Source organism: Tursiops truncatus, chromosome 6, assembly GCF_011762595.2.
Source record: "Tursiops truncatus isolate mTurTru1 chromosome 6, mTurTru1.mat.Y, whole genome shotgun sequence".
Lineage (NCBI taxonomy): Eukaryota > Metazoa > Chordata > Mammalia > Artiodactyla > Delphinidae > Tursiops > Tursiops truncatus.
The window spans coordinates 104,292,428-104,316,226 of record NC_047039.1 but is presented as its reverse complement, the minus strand read 5'-3'; the positions used below and the strand labels follow the sequence as shown (position 1 = coordinate 104,316,226).

The 23,799-nt window shown below is 37.4% G+C and overlaps 1 protein-coding gene across 10 annotated transcripts in view; it reads left to right on the top strand.

Annotated features, from left to right (window-relative positions):
* Positions 1-23,799, top strand: part of DENND1A (DENN domain containing 1A) — a 540,810-nt gene that overhangs the window by 126,675 nt on the left and 390,336 nt on the right. For all 10 annotated transcript variants that reach the window (XM_073806587.1, XM_073806589.1, XM_073806585.1 and 7 more), the window contains exon 3: positions 19,651-19,694. In XM_073806587.1, coding sequence (XP_073662688.1) covers positions 19,651-19,694 — 44 coding nt within the window. The remainder of the gene's footprint in view (positions 1-19,650; positions 19,695-23,799) is intronic.

The window sequence follows — 23,799 nt, the reverse complement described above, 5'->3', positions numbered from 1 at the left end:
ATCATATTTAAAGGAATTAAGACATATCAAACTCTCTAAGCATTTTTTGGATGAGGAGGGCTTTGCCAGCTGCCCTTAGGAGTTAAGGAGCAAAATGGCTGTCACCAGGCAGTTCTATTTGAGAGACATTTGGCTGTCCATTTGAAACAAGTTTCCTGCCTGCTCATACCATTCATAAAAATAAATTGCAGCTGGATTAAAGAACTATTTTAAAAGCAAAAGTTCATAACTTTTGAAAGAAAATGTGAGGATATTTTTAAAGGTATGGATAGGAAAGGATTTCTTAAATAAGATAAATAAGATATCACAAATCATGATGTAAAAGACTTGACTACACTAAAATTTAAAATTTTGGTATGGCAAAAGTAACTATAAATGAAACAAAAAGAAAATGATCAGACTGAAGGAAAAATTTTACAAGGCTTGGGATCCAGAATATATAAGAAATTTGAAAGAAATAAGTAGAAAAATAGGCAAAAATATTAAATAGCAAGTCACAAAAGAAGAAATTCAAATGGTTAATAATCATATGAAAAGATTACATCACGAAAAATCAAGGAAGAATACAAATCAGAACCATGAGATACTATTTCATATGTGAGACTGGCAGAAAATTTTAAAAGTAGAATAATACCAAGTATCAGTGAGCATGTTGGGGAACAAAAACTCTTAAATGCTTTGGCAATACCTAGTAAAAGTAAGTGGAGGGTTTTCATATACTAGGAACCGGCAGTGTCACTTATATATAGATAATGTAGAGGTATTCTCACATGTGCACAAGAAGACATAATCAAATGTTTATAGCATTTTTTTTGTAGTAGAAAAATATTGAAAACTTAAATGGCCATCAGTAGGGGGAATGGATAAATTATGACTTATTCATAGTTGGAGAATATTATAGCAGTTAAAATGAATGAATCCAATCTACTTGAGACAAAATGAACAAACCTCAAAAATATAATTGTGAGTAAAAAAAGCAAGTTTAAAAATATTACATATAGTAAACCAGATATGGAAATGTTAAAAACACAAAACAACTCTATTTTTTGTCATGGGTACATTCGTATGTATTAAAAGTATAAAAGAGTGAAGGGGAAGGCTGCATACCAACCTCGAGACAATGGTGACTTCTGGGAAGGGGAGGAGGAGGAGAATGGGATGAGGGTGGGAGGTGGTGTTTTAGCTATATTTGTAAATAGGAATGTTGCAAAAGTTAATATTTGTGTCCATCAACTGGTGAGTTAATAGACAAAATGTGGTATATTCATATAATGGGAAACTATTCAACTATAAAAAGGAACAAACTGCTGATATATGCCATGATGTGGACAAACTTGAAAAACATTATGCTAAGGGAAAGAAGCAAGATGCAGAGACCACACATTGTATGATCCCATTTAGATGAATGTCCAGAAAAAGCAAATCTAGAGGGGCAGATAGATTAATGGTTGCTTGGAACAGGAGTAGGAAAATAGATTAACAATAAAGGGACATGAGAGACTTCATTAGGTTGATGAAAATGTTCTAAAACTGACTTAATGATGATGGTTGTACAACTTGGTAAATTTACTAATAATCATTGAATTATATACTTAAAATGGGTGAATTATGTGATATATGAAATATACCAAAGTCAAGTTATTAAAAAGTTAATATTTGTTAAATCTCTATGGCAGTCAATATAAGAGTATTTCAGAGGTTTAATTAAAAATTATTAAAAAGGACACCTTTTCATGTCACTTATACGTGTTCTGATCACTTCATTATTTTAAAAAAGGTATTGCAGTTTACAAAGAGGTAAATCCAGAAAGTTAAGTGTACAGCTTGATGTATGTATATACTTGTGTAACTCTTACCAAGATCAAGTTCAGTTACGGTACAGCAGTGTGACTATAGTTAACAGTACTGAATTGTATACCTAGTTGAAATTTGCTGAGGGAGTAGATCTTAAGTGTTCTTACCACACACGAAACAGGTAACTGTGTTAGTTAATGGATAGATTATTTAGCTTGATCGATTATTTCACAGTGTTTACATATATCAAAACATCAAATTGTACCTTAAATATATACAATTTTTATTTGTCAATTATACGTCAGTAAAGCTGGGGAAAACACCGGTTGTGGCACCCTAGAAGGTTCCTTTGTGTGTCCTCCTAGTCAGTATCCTCCCTTCTCCTCCTGCCCCTAGAGGCAACTACTGTTTTGATTGTTATCACTCTATATTAGTCTTGGTTTTGAATTTCATATAAATGGGATCATCTTGTGTCTTTTGATCAAATTTCATCCATGTTGTTGCATGTAGTGCATTCTTTCTGATTGCTATGTAGTATTCCACTGTAGGAATATACCACAATTTATCCATCCTTCTGTTGATTGACACTTTTGTTTTACCATTAGCAATAAAGCTACCATGAATATTCTTGTATATGTCTTTTGGTAAACATGTACACTTATCTCTCTTGGCTGTATGCCAGTGATCTCCCTGAATTCCATGGTTGCTTTCCTAGAAGTAAAATTGGTGGTTTAAAAGGCATAGACATTTAAAATTGATTCTATTTGTGCTGGTGAAAATGATACTAAATTACTTTCCATCCAACCACACTCTTAATTACCAAGTATATGAGAGTGATTATTTCCCCAGATTTTCAATTTCCAGATGTTTCCCATACTTTGAACCTTTGCTAATCTGCTGAGGGGGTGGGGGGAAAAGACAGCAGTTAAGAGATTGTAAAACTTCAGCATCTCTTTGCCACCCTTTTCTGGCATCTTTCAGCGTGGTAAGGTATGGGGTTTGGTGTCCCATCTCTTTGGGAAATGCTTTCAATTTTGGAAGATGTGAGGGGACGGAGAGGCCCAGTTGATTGTTTAACAGGGTCTGGTCAAGGCTTAAGGCAAGAAGGGTGAAAGAATTCAAGTTCAAATTGAAATGTTGGTTACCTAGGTAACTCCAGATTATGCTGATGTGAAAGGAGAGCGGATACAGTTCTCTAGTAGAGGCTACTACTTTCTTATAATTCACCTACTTACCCTTCCTTTCCAGACTTTAATTTCTGTTGTACCTGGGTCATTTTAGGAGAGTATTTGTTGTGTTTTATCAAGGAGAGACTACAAGATCATGTCTCTTGATGCCCTCTCAATGCCTAACACACCACTAGTAGTGAGTGCATAAAAATAATCTTGCAATGAATGACCCACTAGTGCACTGGACCCCTTTTTTTCACTTGGGAAGGGAAATGTTGTCAGGATAGTCTGACAACCTCACATTGCTGGTTCTCAAGATTGGACCTTCTTGGATAGGGCCAATGATGGGCAACCGAGGGCAAGGACAGGGTAGGAGCCCAGGATGAATTAGTAAGGGCTCCTGTTGGGCGTAACCAGGATAACAGGACAAATGTAGAAGATCAGACATCTCACTTGGAAAGGAATGGGAGCCAACAATACAGCAGGGTTGACTGGGAAAGGTCAGGATTTCCAGTACAGCTTGGAAATAAAGCTTTGGTAAAAACTCCAGCGCTACGTAAACAGAAAGTCACAGTCAGAGAAACTGTATAGTTGGTTACCTCCGAAGTTGTTTATAGTTTTTATACGCTTTCTACATGTGAGTGGCCTTGGGAGGAAAAAGAGTGTTATGCATCTACTAAATGCCAGTCATTGTTCAAAGTGCTTCACATCCATTATTTTACTTAATCCTGTAAGTGCCAGGGGGCCCCAGAAAGGAGTGTAGCTGAACTTGGTTTTGTATGTTGAGCTACTGTGGCAGCAGTACATGGGTTGTCTTCCATAGGGTGAGATACTGCCTGGACGTAGAACAGGGCTGTGGTGGTACAGTGGGGTGCAGGGCTGGTTTGTCCCTACTAGGATGTGTAGGGAGAATGTGTGGTCAGCGTCTTGGGAAAGCATTCTCCAATCTGTGTTTGCTGCATTCCTGTGAATTCAGTCACCCACAGACTGCAGCTGGGAAGAACCAGCCCAGACAAAGCCTCATTCCTATTCTCAGGGATGAGTTGTTTGTTTATTCAAAGGTATCTGTGTGAGGGACTGTGTGAGCAAGTCTTTGAGAGGCAATAAGATGACAGCTTTTCCTGCTATACCTTTGTCTCAGTGCACCCCTGAGCACAGGCTAGTTCTCTGAGAATCCTAGTTTATTCGGGCTTGGAGAAGAGCTGGAAAAAGTTATTGAAACTTTGACAGTGGTTAGCTTTAGGCACCGTGGGGTTTGGATTGTTTTTCTTCCCTCCCCTTCCCCTTGTGTACCAGTCTCTGCTGCCCACTTAACTGCCCTTCTACCCCCAACCTCCAACAACCCACACATCCTGTACGCCCTGCTTATCAAGCCCTGGTTCCTCACCTGGCTCCACTGAGTCATCACGCCCTTAGTGTGATTGTAGAGCCCAGAAGCTAGGGAAACCTTGATGAATTCAACCCAGGAAGAACTGCCTTGTAACATGAAAGCACACAGGTGATGGTGTTTATAAGACTACTGTGGAAATGCAAATTGTGGAGGAGAGGTATCATAGAATTACTCCAAACCAAGAATCCTGTTATCTCCTACCAGGTTTTACTGGTTCTTGAAATGGAGGCTGGGCCTTTACAGAATGCAAGTTTCATAGTAATGGCAAGAAAGAGGAAACCCCTCCACTTTATGAAGTGAAAGCATGGAAGCAAAGTTGTGGAGCCAGGCAGAGAGGATGAGTGGAGTCTTCAAAATTCTCATTGTTGTGTCAAGTGTGTAGGTCTGGTTTAGGATAATTATTGAGTTAATTGCTTCTTAACGGGGAATATTTATTTTAGTGTTCAGATTTCCTAAATCCTTAATTAAAAAATCATAAGTAGAATGATATTAAAGTAGCCATGCTGCTTAAATTTAGAATTTTGCTTCATTGAAAGGACTTTAGAATTGTTTTCTGTCGCTTGTGAGAGTCTTATTTACTCTGTAGGGTGGTTGGCCACAGGGAAAACCAGAAAGAAGTGCTTTCCTCAGGGCCACTCTGCTTTAAAAGTTACTTAAAGGCATGGATGTCTTACCAAAGCAATGAGTTGTCTAAGGATTTTAGATCATAGAATCATAGAATTTAAGAGTCAAGAAACATCGTTTAATAAAAAATTTCAGTTTGTATTTGAGAGAATTCAGGTTCAGAGACTTATTAATGATCACATAGTGGCAGAATCTAGGCCTGCTGATTCCCAGTCCAGCACTTTAATATTCATGCCAAATCTTTCTCATGTTATAATGGCTATTGCAACTGTCTAAAAGCTTACTAAAAAAATGACTGTGTGCTATGAGTCAGATATTGTTCTAGGTATAGAGGATTCAAAGATAGTTAAAAGTGGTTCCGTCAAGAAAGCTAGGGTTAGGTAGGGAAGGTCAGTAGTAAATGGAAGATTACAGTCCAGTGTGATAAATACAGGACAGAGGTATACACGAGATGTGTATCAGTCAAAGTCCAGTTGAAAATAAGAGAAACTACTCTATCAGAAAAAGGATTGAATACAGAGAATTCTTACAGAGTAATTGGAAAGGGTGGAAGAACAGGCTTTAGGCTGAATCTCCAGGAATAACTTGCAGAGAAACACTACAGAAGTAACACACCAAGAGAACTACTACCTCTGCCATGTCAGGAAGCTGGGGGAATCTGGAATCTGTCACCCCAAATGTCAGCCCCAGGATATTCCCACCTTTGCCCTCTGGGCTCAGGAAGTCTCCATCAGGGTTGTGCCTCCAGAGCCATCATGCCATTCCTGCTAGTTCTGCATCAGAAAAGTAGATTCTTCATGTTACCTCCTGGCTCCCCACTTGCCTGTGCTGATTTCAAGTCTCACCAGGTGGATCTGATAGGCAGAACCTGATTCACACCTGGTATCCTAGTTGCAGGATCCTGTAAGAGAAAATTTTTAGCCCAACACCTCTCTAATACTGGAGGGCCCATAGAGGGAGATTATAAGAGGTGTCAAAATAGTAATGTAAAAGTAGTAGTAATAATAGTAACAGTAACATAATGTAATAATAACATATATATAATATATAGAACATATATGATGTAAATAATACATTACGTGTATATACATACACACACATGCTTTGGAAATATATTACCAAATTATTTGCCAGAAGGAGTAGTTGAATTTTTTGTTCCCTTCCTTCATTCCCTCTTTCATTCGTTCAGTATTTATTTGCTAGGCTTTATTCCAGGTTCTGGGGATAGAGTAGTGAACAAAAAAGGCAAAATCCCTTCCATTTTAAATCATACATAGCAGTAAGGCAAAACATAATAAGACAGTATATAGTATGTTGGGTGGTAAAATGTGCTAAGGAGAAAAATAACTCAGGAAAAGAGACTATGGCATGGCGGGGGTAGGGAAAAATTATAATTTTAAATAAGGTGATTGGGGAAGACCACCCTGGGAAAGTAACTTGTGAATGAAGACTTGTAGGACATGCTTCATTCCTTGATGTTTATCTGACAGAGTGAATGGCAAGGGCAAAGGTCATGAAGTGGAAGCATGGCTTGCATGTTTGAGGACAACAAATAGACCAGCCTGGCTGGAACAGAATTAGGAGGGGAGAATATTAGGAAGTGAGGTCAGAGAATTGCTGGTGAAGGGAAGTCATAAGAGGACCTGGCTTAGGTTGAACAGAATTACTGTGGCTGCTGTTTCAAGAAGAGTCTATAAGGAATCAGAAGCAGAAGCAGGGAAACCTTTCAGGAGACTGTTGTGGTAATCCAAGAGGGAAGTGATGGTGACTTAAACCAGAGTGGTAGTGGAGGAGGTAGAGAGAAATGGTCAGAATTTGAATATATTTTGAAGATTTAGTTGACAGGATTGGCTGACAGATTGGATCTGAATGTGAGGGAAAGATCAGGAGTTCAGTTATGGACATGTTAAATTTGAGATGTCTGTTAGACATCCGAGTGGAGGTGTTGAGTAGACAGTTAAATGAGTCTGGAGTTGGGAGAGGTCTGAGCTGGAGAAATATAAAGTTGACAGTGCATATTTGTATTTGAAGTGATGAAACTGAAAGAGACCAGCAAAGGAGGACATCAAGAAGAAAAAGTGAAGAAGTGCAAGGACTAAACTCTGGGGCTCTTCAGTAGGAAGAGGTCAACGAGAAGCCCAAGGAGCAGCAGTGAGATAGGGAAGTGGGATGCTCTGGAAGCCACATGAAGAAAGTGGTTCAGTCCGCCTGCCAGTGCAGGGGACTCAGGTTCGAGCCCTGGTCCAGGAAGATCCCGCATGCCACAGAGCAACTAAGCCCGTGCACCACAACTACTGAGCCTACGCTCTAGAGCCTGTGAGCCACAACTACTGAGCCCACATGCCACAACTACTGAAGCCTGTGCGCGTAGAGCCCATGCTCTGCAACAAGAGAAGCCATCACAGTGAGAAGCCTACGCACCATAAAGAAGAGTAGCCCTCGCTCGCCACAACTAGAGAAAGCCCGCGCGCAGCAATGAAGACCCAACACAGCCATAAATAAATAAATAAATAAATAAATAAATGAAAGTGGTTCAAGGAGGAGGAAGCAATCAAGGGTGTCAGTGGTGCTAAAGGTCAAGTAAGATGAGGACTGAGGATTAATAGTTGATGTCAACAGTAAGAAGGTCATTGGTATATGAGTCGTTTCAGAGAAGTGCTGAGTCGAAAGCTTGGTTGGCATGGGTTCCAGAGAGTAGGAGGACAGGAATTGGTGACAGTGAGTATAGATACTATTTTGAGGAATATAGCTTTAAAGAGAATGAGAGAAATGGGGTGGTAGCCATGGTGGGGAGGTGGGCTTGACCTTTTAAAAAATATTTGTAGAAATAACAGTTTGTTTGCATGCTGATGGGAAAGATCTGGCAGAGAGGTAAAATTAATAGAACAAGAGAATTGGTAGAGCAATGACTGAGTTGCTGAGAGGAGATGGGGTCCTAGCTCACAAGTGGAGGAGGGGCCTTTGCAAGGGACATGAACAGTACTTCATGGTAATGGGATGAAGGCAGGTCTGTGGGGTTGGAGATAACTAGTGGTAGAGTGGTGGAGGGAGCTTGTGAGAGCTCTCTTCTGATCGCTCGGTTTTCTCAGTGAAGGGGCAAGTAAGATAAATGGTGGCAGTTGAGGTTGGCGAAAGTTGGAGGTCTGATGGGAGAGGAGAAAGTATGAAATAGTCACTACGGAGAGTGAGAGAGTAATGACTTAAGGAAAATGTGGTATAATTACTAAGTTGCATTAAAGCTCTCTTACAGTGAGTAATCCAGATTTAAAGTTAGATTAGTCAGCACAGTTGTGTGGTTTTCTTCAGCCACAGTCAGGCACATTGTGGTGGCTTCTCTTGTTGCGGTGCAGGTAGATAGCTGGATTTAACAAGGATTGTGGTTTTGCCAAGGGAGGACAACAAAGTAAGAGAGGCATGAAGGAGTCAAGGATGTATGTAAAGGAACAGTTACAAAATAGAATTTAAGCTAGGTAAGGAGGATAGTGTAGACCCGAGGTGGATGAAGGGCAGAGAAAAGATTGATAGAGTGAATGTCTCTGTGGGACTGAAGAATGAAGTTGGAATGCTATAGGGAATGAACTGGGAGGAAAGGAGGTAGATCATGGTTGGAGACTGAGGTACTTGAAATTGTGATTATTGAGGGGGTTTCAGTTATTGGTAACTGTAGAGTTTGGGTATGACCATGGTAGTGAGTAGCTGAGACTGGGTAGAGGGCAAGTTCCTTGGTGAGGAGGAGGCCAAGGAATCAAGAATTCCAGGATTTAGAAAGATCATCTATGTGAATATGTAGTAAAATCGGTAGGATCGTGGTGGGAGTAGTGGTAGAGTGAGGGGCAGTGCACCAGGATCCATAAGATTCAAGGAATGAGGAGTGACCCTGGGATCAGTAGATGACAGCAGAGTGGGGAGTGGGGTGTAGTCTGGTGACTTGAGGCTGAAATCTGGGGTTTTGGAAAATGAGGGAGAAAGTTCTGGAAGTGTCAGCAAGGAGCAGAGGCCACCTACCCCACCTCCAGGCCAGTCTGAGGAGGGGTGGAGAGGAAACGTTTCACCACTTGAGAGGGCTGCAGAGGAAGCCAGCTTTTGGCCACAGTAAGAATGTGATAATGCGAAGGGAACTTCGAAGAGGTTGAGAATTTTGCTGCCGGCTGAGCATGAGTGCTAGAAAGCAAGTAAAGGAGCTTCTTGAGTTGGGGAGCAGTGTAAGTGAATGTGCCAGTTTTGCTGTTCCTTTACCAGCTACATGTAAAATTCATTGCACTTTTGACAGAGGACATGGTTCCTTGTTTTTTAATTTTTTTTAAGTACTAGGGTGATTGAATGTTAATTCATATAAGAATATATATTTGGCTACATTTATAAATTCTGATGCCTAACAGCATGTTTTGGAAGCATCTGATTTAGATGTGAAAAGAGGAGAAAGATGAGCAAAGCATGTCAAGTTTTGTGGGAAAGTGAATTGATCAGGCAGTCTAGATTTGGGGATTTATTTTTAAGAGATAGAGATGAAATGGGGTGGGTTGGTCTTAACGGCTAGGCTAAGGATTCTAGCTTTTTAATAACATAAAGGTCTTAAAACATATCAGAAGTGATATAGGTCCTCAGAAGAATTAAATGTAGAATTGCCATCTGATCCAGCACTTCCACATCTGGATAAATATCCAAAAGAAGTGAACGCAGGAATTCGAACAAATATCTGTATACCCATGTTCATAGCAGCATTATTCACGATAGCAAGAAGATAAAAGAAACTTGTGCCCATAGATAGATGAGTGGATAAACAAGATGTGACATGTACATACAATGGAATATTATTCAGCCTTAAAAAGAAAGGAAAGTCTGACACATTCTACAACATGGATGAGCCTTGAAGCCAAGTGATGAGCCAAGTGAAATAAGCCAGTCACAGAAGGACAAATATTGTGTGACTCCACTAGCATGATGTACTTCAAGTAGTTAAATTCATAGAGGCAGAAAGAAGCATGGTGGTTACCAGGGGCTGTGGGGAGGGAGGGAACAATGGGGAGTTTTTTAATGGGGTCAGAGTTTCAGCTGGGGAAGATGAAAAAGTTTTGGAAATGGATGGTGGTGATGGTTGTACAATAATGTGAATATGCTTAATGCCACTGAAGTGTACTCTCTTTATTTATTTGTTTATTTTTGGCTGCGTTGGGTCTTCGTTGCTGCGCAAGGTCTTCCTCTAGTTGCAGTGAGCGGGGGCTACTCTTCGTTGCGGTGCACGGGCTTCTCATTGCGATGGCTTCTCTTGTTGTGGAGCATGGGCTCTAGAGCACTGGCTTCAGTAATTGTGGCGCATGGGCTTAGTTGCCCCGCGGCTTAGTTGCTTCCCAGACCAGGGATTGAACCCGTTTCACCTGCATTGGCAGGCGGATTCTTAACCACTGTGCCACCAGGGAAGTCCCTGAAATATACTCTTAATGGTTAAAATGGCAAATTTTATGTTATGTATATTTTACCATGCACACACACAAAAGTGATAAAGGATGTAGGTATTGCTTCTCTAATGATACAGATAACAACTAGCCAACAATGGCTTGTTTCTCCGGGAAGAGAGGTGGAATTTGGTATAAGAGTCTTCTGGTTGACGGGCATAGCATGTTTCCCTTGCTGGGGTGTCAGCTTTATCTATGCTGTATGTACTAGTTTGGCCTTAGTTCTCAGTGTGGTTTAGAGGTACTTGGAAATGCATTTTCTTACACAGGAAAACATTTTTTCTGTGTTCTTATTCATTCTGTTTAGCCAATGACTTTTTTCATAGATGATACAAGGATAACCTCTAGCTTTCAAAATTACTCTTGAGTTTTTTAATACGAATTTATCTTTGAAATACTGTATTTACTAGTTGAATTGAGTGCTAGTTACTTTGGAGTCATTTTATTTATATCCTGAACTTGGCAAAGAAATTTAAATAGAGAAATTGGAAAGCTCTCATTCATAATCTGTTAGGCCTGTTTCATGACAACATGTTTTAGTTATTTGTCCAGATGTATTCTTATTGTTGAGTCACAATAATGACTAGAAGACAGATCAACAGGAGGACATAAATAAATAAAGCCGAAAAGGAAAACCAGTGTTGGACTCTTAGGAGTCTGATAATTCTAGGCTGAATCCCAGCTCTGTTACTTAACTCTGAATTTGTTCTTAGTGAGCCTCACTTTTCCTATTTATAAAATAAGGATACATCTACTACCTGGTGGAGTTGTTGTTAGGATTAAATAAGATGATAAACTCCCTTTGGCAACGACTGATATATATCTAGGCATTCAGTAAGTGGTAGCTGATAGCATTATAATTATTACTGCAAAAATCTTTAATGAAACTCTGTTTCTGAAATCCAGAATGCAAGTTTAGAAAGCAAAGGAATTAGCAGAAAGGTCCTTCAATTTATACAAAGATTCACCTCAGGGTTTCGGTAAGTCTGGGAGAGTCCCTAGTGCGTTTGATGTTTACACATCATTAGCAAACAGATGCCAGGAGGCAAATAAACTGTATCTAAGGATTTTTGAACCATTGATGATGGAGAGAAAATCAGTTTCTGATAAAGTTATAACATTTCTAAGTAACTAATAGCAGGCCGTGGGAAATTTTTAATTGGGCTTTTAAAAGTTTATTTCAGGAGCACATGTATTTCCAATTTGAGGCACACCTATACATCTGTAGCCATCTAATTTATAGTGCTTGCTTATTTCTCCACTGGGGTTAAATAATATAATAACAACTAATATTTATTGTGCACCTACTATAAGCCAGTGTATCTTTAGGAAGCCTGTAGCATTCAAAGGCTTCTTTTCAATTGGATGTTTTGAAATTGGCCTTTCATCCATTTGGAGAGACAGGGTATTTAATGAATTTATTTTATTCTATTCTATTTATTCTGTTATGCCAGCGTATCTGTTGGGTATATATAATCGGCAAGACATTTTGTAGGAGACAAAGCTAAGTAAAACGTGGGCCCTGGACTCACAAAATACTTATTCACTAGGCTGTTCAGAAGGGGCGTGTGGTGGTATGACATGAACCCTGGTGTAGTCCTGGGCTCTACACCTGGCTCTGCCACTTCTTCCCTGAAGCTTTTTCTGTCTCGGCCAGGACTAGGCTCAGTGCCCCTCTGCTAATCCCTACCAGGCCCTGTGATGATTGCTTGTTTAATTCTTTGTATTCTCTATTAGAGTTAGACTGTAAACTCCCGGAGAGCAAAGACTATGGCTTATTCATCAACTGGGCCAGTCACATCAGAGTATTCGTGCTGTGTATAAATACTAACTTTCTAACTTTGGGCTAGTGATAACCTATGCTTTCTTTAACTATGATAAAATTGATTGTGATAGTCCCAATGTCATAGGTTTGTCATGAAGATAAAATCAGATATTTAAAGTAAAATGCCTATTATAGTGCCTGGCACATAGTGGGTACTCAGTCAATAGTTGTATTTGAGTAGGTTAATTATCTCTTTTCACCAAATTTGACAAATGTGGTATATCTATTAATGAAGACCATATGCAGTGATATCACTTTTGTGGTACATAAAGGGCATAGCTGTTCTTCAGGTTAAGTCTGAAGTAATTATTCACATTGGAATAAAAATTTTATACTTACGGTACTTATTCAAAAAGGTGGAGTAAAACTAATCTTAACTCATAGAGAAATTAAATGGAAGCCCGAGATTATAACCATTAAAAACCTTCATCAGTATTTTATCAGTTTGATAGATTTTTATGGATTAGTGTTCCAAACTTTGAACCAATGTAAGAAACCCTAAATACTTAAATAATAATGAAAGTTGAAAACTAGTATATTCAGTAGGGAAAAAGGTAAGTGTAAGTGAGCATGTTCTTTTGATTTTTTTTTCCCTTCCAGCACACCCTCTCTTTTCCATTTAAAATCTCCCTTTGGAATTTGACTTAGGTTTGATTTTTGGGTTTATGCAGCGAAGGTTTGGTTAATGATCAGATGTATATTTCCTGTAGGTGAAATTGGTTATGAGAAATATTTCAAATTATCAGTAAGTAGTGACATTTATTTACTGGTCAAAAGCTATCAGCATTCTCTAGGAAGAAAGATGAAACTGTAGATTTTACTGCGTAAAGTCAATGGACTCATTATTTGTAGAACAGCTGATGCATTTAGTACTTGTTGGTTCACTTAACTGGTAACTGTACTATATTCATAACTCCAACAACTGAAAACAATAGGTCAGTGTCCACTGTTTATTCATAAATAGTCACATCAGAGCAGGATGTATCTGAAAGGCAGAATATGTTAGTTTGAGGAGGAATCTGGCACACGAATGGTTCCATTGCTTGCCATACTGAGGTGGGTTGTGCTCTCCTTTACTGAATAATGCTGTTTGGATTTTCATTATAGCTGTAGATGGTGAACTGTTCCTGTGTTTGTCAGGCTGATTGCTGTGAAGTAGTATTTGAATGTATTTTAAATGCCAGTGTTGAGGGGAAAGGCTAGAATAGAAACATGGTTTAAAATTGGTGATGACTCAAAGTTTTTATGTCTTACAGTCTTCATGTTTTATAGCAAAAAGGTTATACCTAGAATAGATTTTTAAAGTAAGAAATTCCATTTGTGCATGCAGTACTTCATTTAAAGTACTTTGAGATGATTTTTTAAAAATTAGTGAAGTATACTCCTTTGTAATTTCAGAATAAAACCTGCATTTTGGAATCAGTAATTTTTTTGAAATGAGTAATTTTCAATTTAAAAAAATTAAAAAAAAAGACAACATAAACCATTTTGTTTTATTGTCATGGAAAAGGAAAATGTGTTTTTTTTTGTTTTGTTTTTTTTACTATGTGAAATATTCTTTCCAAAAATATTTTTTAATAAGTGAATTTTAACTATCATAAATGAAATAATTTACTAGAATAATTGTATTAATGGTTCAAGTATTTTATAATATAAAGTAAGCAAAGCTGACTTTTTATAGCTATAACATTTAATAGGTAGTGTCCTTGAAGCTCTTTATTAGTTTAGGGCAGTCCAGTTTGCAATCGTACTGTCAAGAAACTTTAATTCTACATTATACAAAAAATTAACTTTTCTTCTTGAAGATTAAAAGAAAGTTTATTTTTAAGTGTGTTTGGAGGAAGATTGAGTTTGTCCTCAAAATGTACAACTTCTCGGACTGTTTTCTGAGGGTCTACATTTTTAATATATAAAAATTGAAAATGTCATTAGGGAAAGAGCAGTGTAATGGACTATTACCCATTTGCAGCATATTCCCATCTTCTCATCTGGAAAATTAAATCTGATTACAGCTGGGATTAACATTTATGGTTTTTGGGGAGAGGAAGATAGTATCTTAAACTCCATGAAATTGAACAATGAGATCATGTTGTTTATAGCTAATTTTATTTTTAAAAGTTTTTTTATTTTTGAAAAATTTACTATCATAACATTTATCATCATAACCATTTTATTTTATTTTTTTATACATTTATTTATTTATTTTTGGCTGCATTGGGTCTTCGTTGCTGCGTGCGGGCTTTCTCTGGTTGTGGCGAGCAGGGGCTACTCTTCATTGCAGTGAGTGGGCTTCTCATTACGGTGGCTTCTCTTTGTTGCGGCGCACGGGCTCTAGGTGCACGGTCTTCAGTAGTTGCAGCACGTGGGCTCAGTAGTTGTGGCTTGTGGGCTCTAGAGCGCAGGCTCAATAGTTGTGACCCACGGGCTTAGTTGCTCCGCGGCATGAGGTATTTTCCCAAACCAGGGCTCAAACCCATGTCCCCTGCATTGGTAGGCGGATTCTTAACCACTGGGCCACCAGGGAAGTCCTATAGCTAATTTTAAAGTCTCACTTTTAAGGAGCAGATTTTTATCATTGTAAGCTTTAAATGTGTTCAGTATTTTGTCTCTTATTGACTGAAATATCCTAGAGATAATGACTGGATAAATTTAGTAGGCATTAAATGTAATGTTTTCTGCCTTGATACCTAGCATGCTAAAAGTGAAAGCAGTGTAGATTCCCATGTTAATGGCTATATTTGCAGTTTCCCTTATATTTCTTAAAAGAGCTCCAGTTATATAAGACTAACATTTGACAGCTTTCACAGAAAATGAAGTCAGTGTAACTTTCAATAATCAGTTAAAGTGTCATGCCTTGACCCTTCAAATGGAGTCAGTCATTAGTGTGACAGAGAAAAACGGGAAAATAATTTGGTAAGGTGTGTGTGTTTGTATGCTTATTAGTTACCAATCTACAAATGAGTCCTCATACATAAGCACAGTACTTTTATGAATTATCTTGCATTTCTGTTGTAAAAGATCTGTCTACCACGTTTTCTAGAAACTTTAAGCCTAAGGCAGAACTCAAGGTTTTTTGGATCCTGTGTAAAATAATTTATAGTGCCTTTCCAGTAAGTCTTGCCCAAACTCTTATTCTATTAATTAAACATCCTGTGGCAATCTGGTATGTCTTAAAGATTTAAAAGTATGTTGTAGTAAAAGAGTAGAAAACATGGACTATTGAGATTGAAGAAAACTAGCTTTTCTTTAAAAAAAAAAAGTAAGGCGTTTGTTCTGAGATCAGTTTTTTTTTGGGTTTTGTTTTTTTTGTTGTCAAGACACAGGCTTTTAAGCATGGTCATGTTCTGCGCCTGAATGAGACTGTGCTGTTGGGAGTCCTGTACTGTGAAATGTCTGTTTTAAGTATAGAAATGCTTTTGTGACCTCCAGTGGAAGTGGTGCACATGTGTCTGTGTGGGGTCAGCCTCTTGCATGGTTGCAGTGCTGGGAGAAGGTACTGGCTGGTCAGATTGACATAATGCGAAACCTTGTTCTAGAGCCAGCTGTCTCTTTTAGCCTTATGTGGTTAAGTCATGTGTGGACTTTTCTATACCATACATCTTGCTAGCAAGATATTTTAAATACTTTATAACAAAAAGATTGTATTTTCCTGGGAGATGATGAAGTTGATTTTTAATTTTTTAAGAATCTATTACTTGAACCTGGAGAAAGTTTCTGAGAAAGAAGGGTAATGCATTACTATATGTTCTTAGTTTTCTGTCAGAGGGACAGTTCTTAGAGAGAAAGCTTGACATATGCTGATAACTGTATTCTTACTGCCAATTGCCTAAACAAATTGTTATGTTACTTTTTTCCATGGTAGTACTCTCATCTGCAGATTTTTGTGTTGAAAGTTAGCTGTTTGGTGACACTGTATTTGGCAGTGAGGGTATGAATGTGAGAAGAAGTTTTGGAGCATTAGCAATTATAGTATTGGATAGTGGGTAAAGAAATAGATATATAAATATTAGATCGATGCACAGTTTTCCAGTGTATGTTATTTTCCATATAAAGATATAGAACATTTCATAAAATGTTACCAGACCATTTAAAACTCAAAGAAATGCAGCTGATGCAATGAAATACATAGAGTACTTGTAAAAACATACAGACACGAAAGTGGATTGCTGCCAGACAGAAAATTTAAAGGCGGTTTGCTGAACTGCAGGGTGCTAGGTTTTGTACATGTGCCATGCTGAAACTGTTAGTAAGGCGGGTGTTGTGTTGCTTGAGAAAAGCAGATTGTATTTGGACCTTTTTAACTCAGATGTTTCCAATGTCGATATTTTGGTGACATTATGGCATTATGATCGACTCAATGTGAAACATGATTTCAGCCTCCTGTGCAAAATAGACATTTAAAGAAAATTCATACAAATTATTTTTAGTTTTTGTGTTAATTTTTACAAAATGGCTTTCATAGTTTTGTTAACTATCAGACTGGATCTTTGAGCTAATTGAATGGAACTTTATATAGGTTGGGCTTTGGTTTTAAAAAGCATTGCCTTTTTTTTTTTTTTTGATGTTGCTTTTGAGAGTGTTAAAGACCCATGAAGTTTGCTTTTGTAAATCTCAGGGCCTTAAAGAAAGGGAATCAAAAGCTTTATGCTTGAATCATAGTAAATAATAATCCATGTATTATCTTGGAACATGATTTTGTTAAAATCTGGGAATCTCACTCTAGGGGTAGTCTTAGGGCAGTTGAAGGAGTTGACGAAGGTGTTTAGTTGATGTTGCCTACCACTGAGGCAGTGTTTAGGGTGATATGATGGTTTGAATGACCCCCATCTTGGGGTTCCATGGTCATCTTTACCTTCAGTGTATTAAAACAAATTGATTTTTCTTTTCACCTATTTTCCTTCTCTTTTTTCAATTCTATGTTGTATATATGAATAAAATACATTTTAAAAATGACAAGTTAATTATTAATGTAGTTTCTTGTTAACAGTTGGTTTAGTTCGTTAAAGAGATTTAAAGACCTTTCCTTTCCCACTTACAAGCAAGAAACATTTTTTTAAATTGGAGAATATACCACAAATTTTGGTTTCTGATATTCATCCCCTCAGAAATTGGTGATAAAAAATAGTCTTTGGGGCTTCCCTGGTGGCGCAGTGGTTGAGAGTCCGCCTGCCGATGCAGGGGACACAGGTTCGTGCCCCGGTCCGGGAAGATCCCACATGCCGCGGAGCGGCTGGGCCCGTGAGCCATGGCCGCTGAGCCTGTGCATCCGGAGCCTGTGCTCCACAACGGGAGAGGCCACAATAGTGAGAGGCCCGCATACAGCAAAAAAAAAAAAAAAAAAATAGTCTTTGGTTTTATTCCCTCTTTATTTCCATTGGTATTTTGTAGTTCCCAAGAAGCAAACTATTGCAGGAAAGAGGACCTGATATTAAAGATTTATATGTGAGTCATTTCTGTGTGAAGTTTTCTGGGTAAAGAGTAATTGTTAACCACATGACAACTGGAAGAAAAAGAAAATAAGCCTTAGATTATTTTGCGGCTTTTCCAGCCTCTGTTTTACTGTGTCCCTCAGGGACTTAGAGCTGCATTTTTGTGGGGGGTGGGGGCAGGTCTCAGTACCAAATTTTAAATCCTAAAATACCAGTTATTTTGCTGAAGAAAGTCATTTACATATGTGTTAGGAATCACAGCCACTGCCCTCTTTTTGGATCCTCTACCCCAAACCCACAGTACACTTTTAGAGGTTTGCTGGGCTCGTAGCTGTCTCTTTGCATCCTGCTGGCCCGCCCCCAATTCCCCCGCCTAGACCTAGTGCTTTTCATGCCACACCATTAGCGCCCTCTGGCCTCCTGTCACAAGAGGGCCAAGTCTTTGTGTGGTTTCAGCCCTTTAGGCCAGAGAGAATAGAAGCAACAGCTACTTCCTCTGACTTACCAGGGCAACCCTGCAAGATACTGCAGGAGGGATTATGCCAGAATTCTACTAGTCCCAGTCTAGACATGTCATTGGTCTCTTCCTAGTATTTGAAGATGAGGGTAAAGAAAGTCAACCAGAAGACACTTCAAGAGCCAAAGTAATCTACAGATAGTTTCAACTTTTCTGCACCACCCATTTTGGGAAGATCTTCATTTGGTGTGACCTTTTGAATATTCCTGCTTTTGTTATTAGTCTTGAGTTTTGAAAAATAATATCCATTGACTTCAATGACTTGAAAACTGATATTTCTAAGATTTAAATGTAGTTTGTGAATAGGCCCATTATTTTCTCCCTTTTTGATTCTTTAACTGCAGAACAATTAACCGCATTTTTATCTTGTGGCATGGAGGGCTTTAACTTTTACATGGATTCACTTTCATGGAGAAGTAAACTGGTATTTTAAAGGATATATATGAAAACTGAGTAGTATATATTGTGATCACTGTGGTTGGGGACCTTCAAATATTGTGCTTTTCCACAGCCTTTTGCATTGATACATGATTTCTCAAATAGATATTATTCTGATCACTCTTCTTAATGTGTCTCTGAGGAACCAGATCTCTCTCTTATTAGAAAAGATTGAATGTTTTCCTAATCAATAGCAAGTGGAGTGCTAATAGCTTTTAATTAGTACACTTCTGTATTGACTTACAGACGATGCCATTGGATTATCTTGCAATTATGATTGAAGAATCAAGTGACCCCTTTCCTAATTCTATTTTAAACAGATGGTCATGAAAGATATCTTCACCTATGTATTTTTAGTTTCTGAGCAAGTCTAATTATGTTAGAACATAATATCTCATATCATGATATTTTGTTAACTCTGACAAGCTAAAAGTGTATTGTTTTCTTTTGAAGAAAACTTCATCTATTTTCAAGAGACCATGAGTATTTTGAGAACGATATATTTTATTTTTAAAAGCAGGGAGTTTTGCATTTGTTCCTTGAAAGAATTCTTATCTGATCCTTCCCTCCACCCTGCCCTCTCCCCCACCCCACCCCGCCCAAACACACACAAGATCTGAAACTGGCCTTTAAGGTGGTTTATCAAGCCCACATCTGTAACTATGAAAAGGAGGCCTCTGATAAGAAAAGTCAGGCAGGTTTCCGATTGACTTTCTCTGGAAAAATATATCGAGGGCAATTTGCAGCTGGCAAAATTTTTTGCATTAGGTAATAGTCTAAAGTTAACAGTAGTATCAGGTTTTTAAAATTTTTCTTTTTTATATTTCTGGAGGAGGGTAATGGGAGTGCCTTGCCGAGTCCTTCCTTGTGCTCATCAACATAGCAGCCTCAGCTGCCCCCCTTGGATCCCCTGCCAGGGCTGCTATCATCTTCTGATCAAATATTAATGTGTGATCCTCTGCTTGCTCACTAATCCAAAGCCAATTAATATTATCTGTCAATTATTTACAGATCCTGAGGTGCAGAGGCAATTCCCGGAGGACTACAGTGACCAGGTTCGGAATGCGTAATTAATTTTTTACATGACAAAATTTATTTCAGAGTCGTTCAACATATTATTACTGTTCTTTTTACTGAAAGAGATAAGTGAATTTTTAGAACGGAAGAGAAACAGTAATTAGGAACCCAAGACAAAAAGTAAAACATATTGAAGTAGGATCGAAAATATTGGTGCTAGATTTGGGGTGTTACCTTCAGGGGAAAAATGCACAGAAAGTAAGGAAGAAAACCTATCACAAATTTTACTTTTTATTTTGCTACAGTCTGCAGTTCATTAGCAAATCCTTTTTGGATTGCCTGTGAACTTTTTTTTTTTATGCTATTTAAGCAGGCAAGAACTGGCGTAACAAAAAGGTAAGGATGGAAGTTTATAACATCTCCTGGAATTGGAAATAGATTATGAAACTGTGTTATGGTAGTCCTTGAAGGAGAAGATACACATGCGGGAATGGTCTTTAGGGTGAGGGTGGTTCTAATGATGGTAGTGAAAGTTGTTTGGCCAATTGGTCTTGCCATCTTGAATTTCCTGCATTCTGCAAACATGGAATGAATGGAGTGGAAGGAACTATTTTACTCACAAAATACTGCTGAAGTTCCAAAGCTGCTCTACTCTTTATAATTAGATCCAGGTTATACATTCTGGATTCCAGTTTCTATCTTGAGAAATATTAGTAATGTTTTGTAGCTTTTTGGGGAACCTTACATTTTTAGTTCAAACATGCAATTTGGTATGCTTTTTAAAAGCAGTTTTGAAATAAAAGCATTCTTGATTATACAATAAAACAACTTTTTAAAGCCTTTCACATGTGGGATATGGTACATAATAAAAACATTTTTCTGAAGTACATTCATTTAATTTTGTATATTAAAAGAATGTCCTTGAATGAGGATAAGTACAATGGAATATAAATATCCAGTACAGTAGTAGTAACACCTTTGCAATGTGACTTGCTGTATAGAGGGCAAGGTATCTGATACATCTTTAGGAATATAAGTGGATAATCAGGATAATGAGATGCTTTGTCATGAGATTTTACTGTACAAGAACCCAAGAAAACTGGTATGGATTGCCTTGCATGTGATCTCAAGACTTTAAAATGAGATTTAACAAAAATAGTAATTTTCTCACTCTACCCCTTGCCTCATCTTCCAACAGGAGAGTTAGATTTTTATCTTACCCTAAGTTGGTATGGGATTGAGCCCTTCGGATTTAATTTACACAATCCAAAGATTATAGGACCTTTTTATTAATGTTTTTTTTCTTTCGACAATGTTTAAAGGGTGGAAGATCATAAAGTATTACTTAGAATAGACTTGAGGCCATAGCTCTTAAGAAAATCATTCTTTTAAAATATTGTTGTCTAGGTAAATAACCTTTGTGGTCCCATGATCTGAATTACCCAATGAGAAAAAATTATGTAGGAGAAAACTTAAAATAACATAGTTAACATCTGGGTTTATTCCTTTAAACATAGTTTCTTGCTATATCTGAAAATTTGTGAGCACCATGATCTTTTTTTTTGTGGTGTAACTTTAAAAAAATTACATGGTAATATGTTCATTAGCAAAAAGCAATTTAGGAAATAAAAATAAAGCAAAAATAAAAGAAAGAATGAAAAGAAAGAAACTACAAGTCATTGAAATTTTACTACTCATAACTACTGTGACAATTTGGTGTTTATTTTTTCATGTTTAGTTCTTTGAGTATATATATGTGTTTATGTTTGGGTAGAGTATGTATCTATACAGGTACTCCACATACAAACACGTGAAATATGAGATAGAAATAGAAATATAGATTATCATCAATTTTGTCACTGCGTATGGAGCCCAGTTTACTGATTAAGTATTGTTGTGTTGTGAACTTAGTTCTCTTTACTTTAGTTAATGGATGATCTTACAAGTATTTTATATACTGAAGTTGGAATTCAATTATAGTAGGAATCTAAAAAATAACTTTTAGCTATTTTAAAGTGCTCTTAGGATAGGCATTTGTTTTCTTTGTCTGGATCAGTGACTTAGTTTTGAAATTTGGAGGTTGATGCTCATAGGCTGCATGTAGACTTATGAGGGTATGCACATCACTGCCTTATTTAGCATCTCTTCCAACTTGACACACAGTTTCCCTTCTTTACCACATGTAACTCAAGAATGAAGGATGAATGAAAGCTCTACTTTGTTTGGAGAAGTTACCTCAAAATTCCAAGAAATTTGAGAGTTGATCTATTAGTAAAGGAAATGAGACCTGCATATTTCTTACTTACATTTTTATAATTTGGATTCTGATCTTATGTGTTTTCTTTTTAGCATTTGTTGGATTATGCCAAATTATCTTTCCCTTTGGTGTGCTATTATAAAGGGATTCTTAGAAATATTTCTATTACATACAAGCTTTAAATGCGGAATGTGTACTTAATCTAGACAACATTTCTAGTATTAAAACATTTATGATGCAATCCATAAGGAATATTTGAGATAATTCACCACAAAATATAGCACTTATTACTACACACACACACAACCCCCCCGCCTCCCCAGTTTTTCTCCCCATTCGCTTAAACTACTAGTGCTTGTTTCTACATATAGTGTATTTCCCATGTACCAGCACACTTGATCAGAGACGCTTGCTGCTGCTAGATGTTTTATTCTGTGTGTTCTTTGTACCTTACAGTAAAAGAATCTGTCACAAATTATTGTGGCTCACTGCTTTAGAAACTGAGAAAAAAGGGAGGTTAGATTGACATCTGTGACTGAATAATGATGACCAGCCTTTTGGCTCTCCTTGAGCCACAAAGCTAGCACTGCCTTTAGAGTGGAAAAAGAAGTAAGAAGAAAGGGGAGGGATAAAAGAGAGTTACAAATCTGTGGTCCCAGAGATGTATTACTGTTGGGCCAGTTGTCTGTGTGGTATGATAATCCATTTTGATCTTCTCTGTCTTAATTGTCTGCTAAAGACAAATGGGCAGTAAAAGTTCATCAGTTTCATCTTTTTTCTTCTCGTTTAGAAGCAGAATAAATGATCCATCACTACAGAAGTAGCCTTTCTTTCTGACACGGAAGTAATGCAGACCCAACACGTTTTATTAAAATGTTTTTCCCTCATTATTTCAGTCCTCTCAGCTCTGATAGATCTTACTGTTTCATAAAAAATGTAATCTGAAATGTAAATAAGGGTCTTGATACAGAAGGAAGAAGTAATGAGCAGCCTGAGCCACATTTTCGGACTCTTGATTGTAATTACTGACAAAGTGATTTCTCTGTGCCCCATTTTTTTTTTCTTCCTTAAGTTGTCTGTGACACCCTCAGACTGCGATGACATCTATGGTTTAAAACCATTAAATCACTGTAGCACTCAATATTTCATTTAAAATCTGGTAGGCCTGCTATCTTAAAACCTGAAAGTACAGGCTTTGTTAATTCCTGAAAGATATGCAATGCCTATGTTTTCTAAAAGAGAAAAACAAACAACAACAAAGGCAAAAGCAAGGTCTTTTCATAGTTCATATTATTTATTCATCTGCTTTTGTTTAATGTTTACCTAGTTTAAATACTAAAACATTAACATTGGTAGGATCCTGACTTGGAAACGATCCTGCATTTGAAAAAAAAACCACCTCTAACAACTTACTTGTGAAATTTAAAGAATTGTATCTCTCATAAGCGTAATCCGAATTAGTCTAAATCATTTTTTTAACGTTAAGATTACTAAATTACAGACACAATTTTCAAGTTACTTTGAGTTTGGTAGCTTAAACCAGATTCTTTTCATTCTCTTACTACAAGTTTAGATAATGTGGCTCTTAATAAAGCCTGTCTAAGAGAAAATTTTTGTTAAAGAAGAACAGAATCACAATGTGTTTCTTTCATTTCTAGAAATGGTTTCTCAAAGATACCAACATGTCAATCTGGCATTAAAAATAAGAAAACAAAACATGAATATCTTTCCCTGCTGGAAACAGCCTTGTAATTAATTAAATGGATTTATAATTATTCTATTATGTTTACTGTATTCATTCATAATTATGGAAATAAATGGTAAAACTTTATTCATTGTGATTAGTGCAGTTTTAATGAATATTAATTGAATTAAAGGAGAAAAGG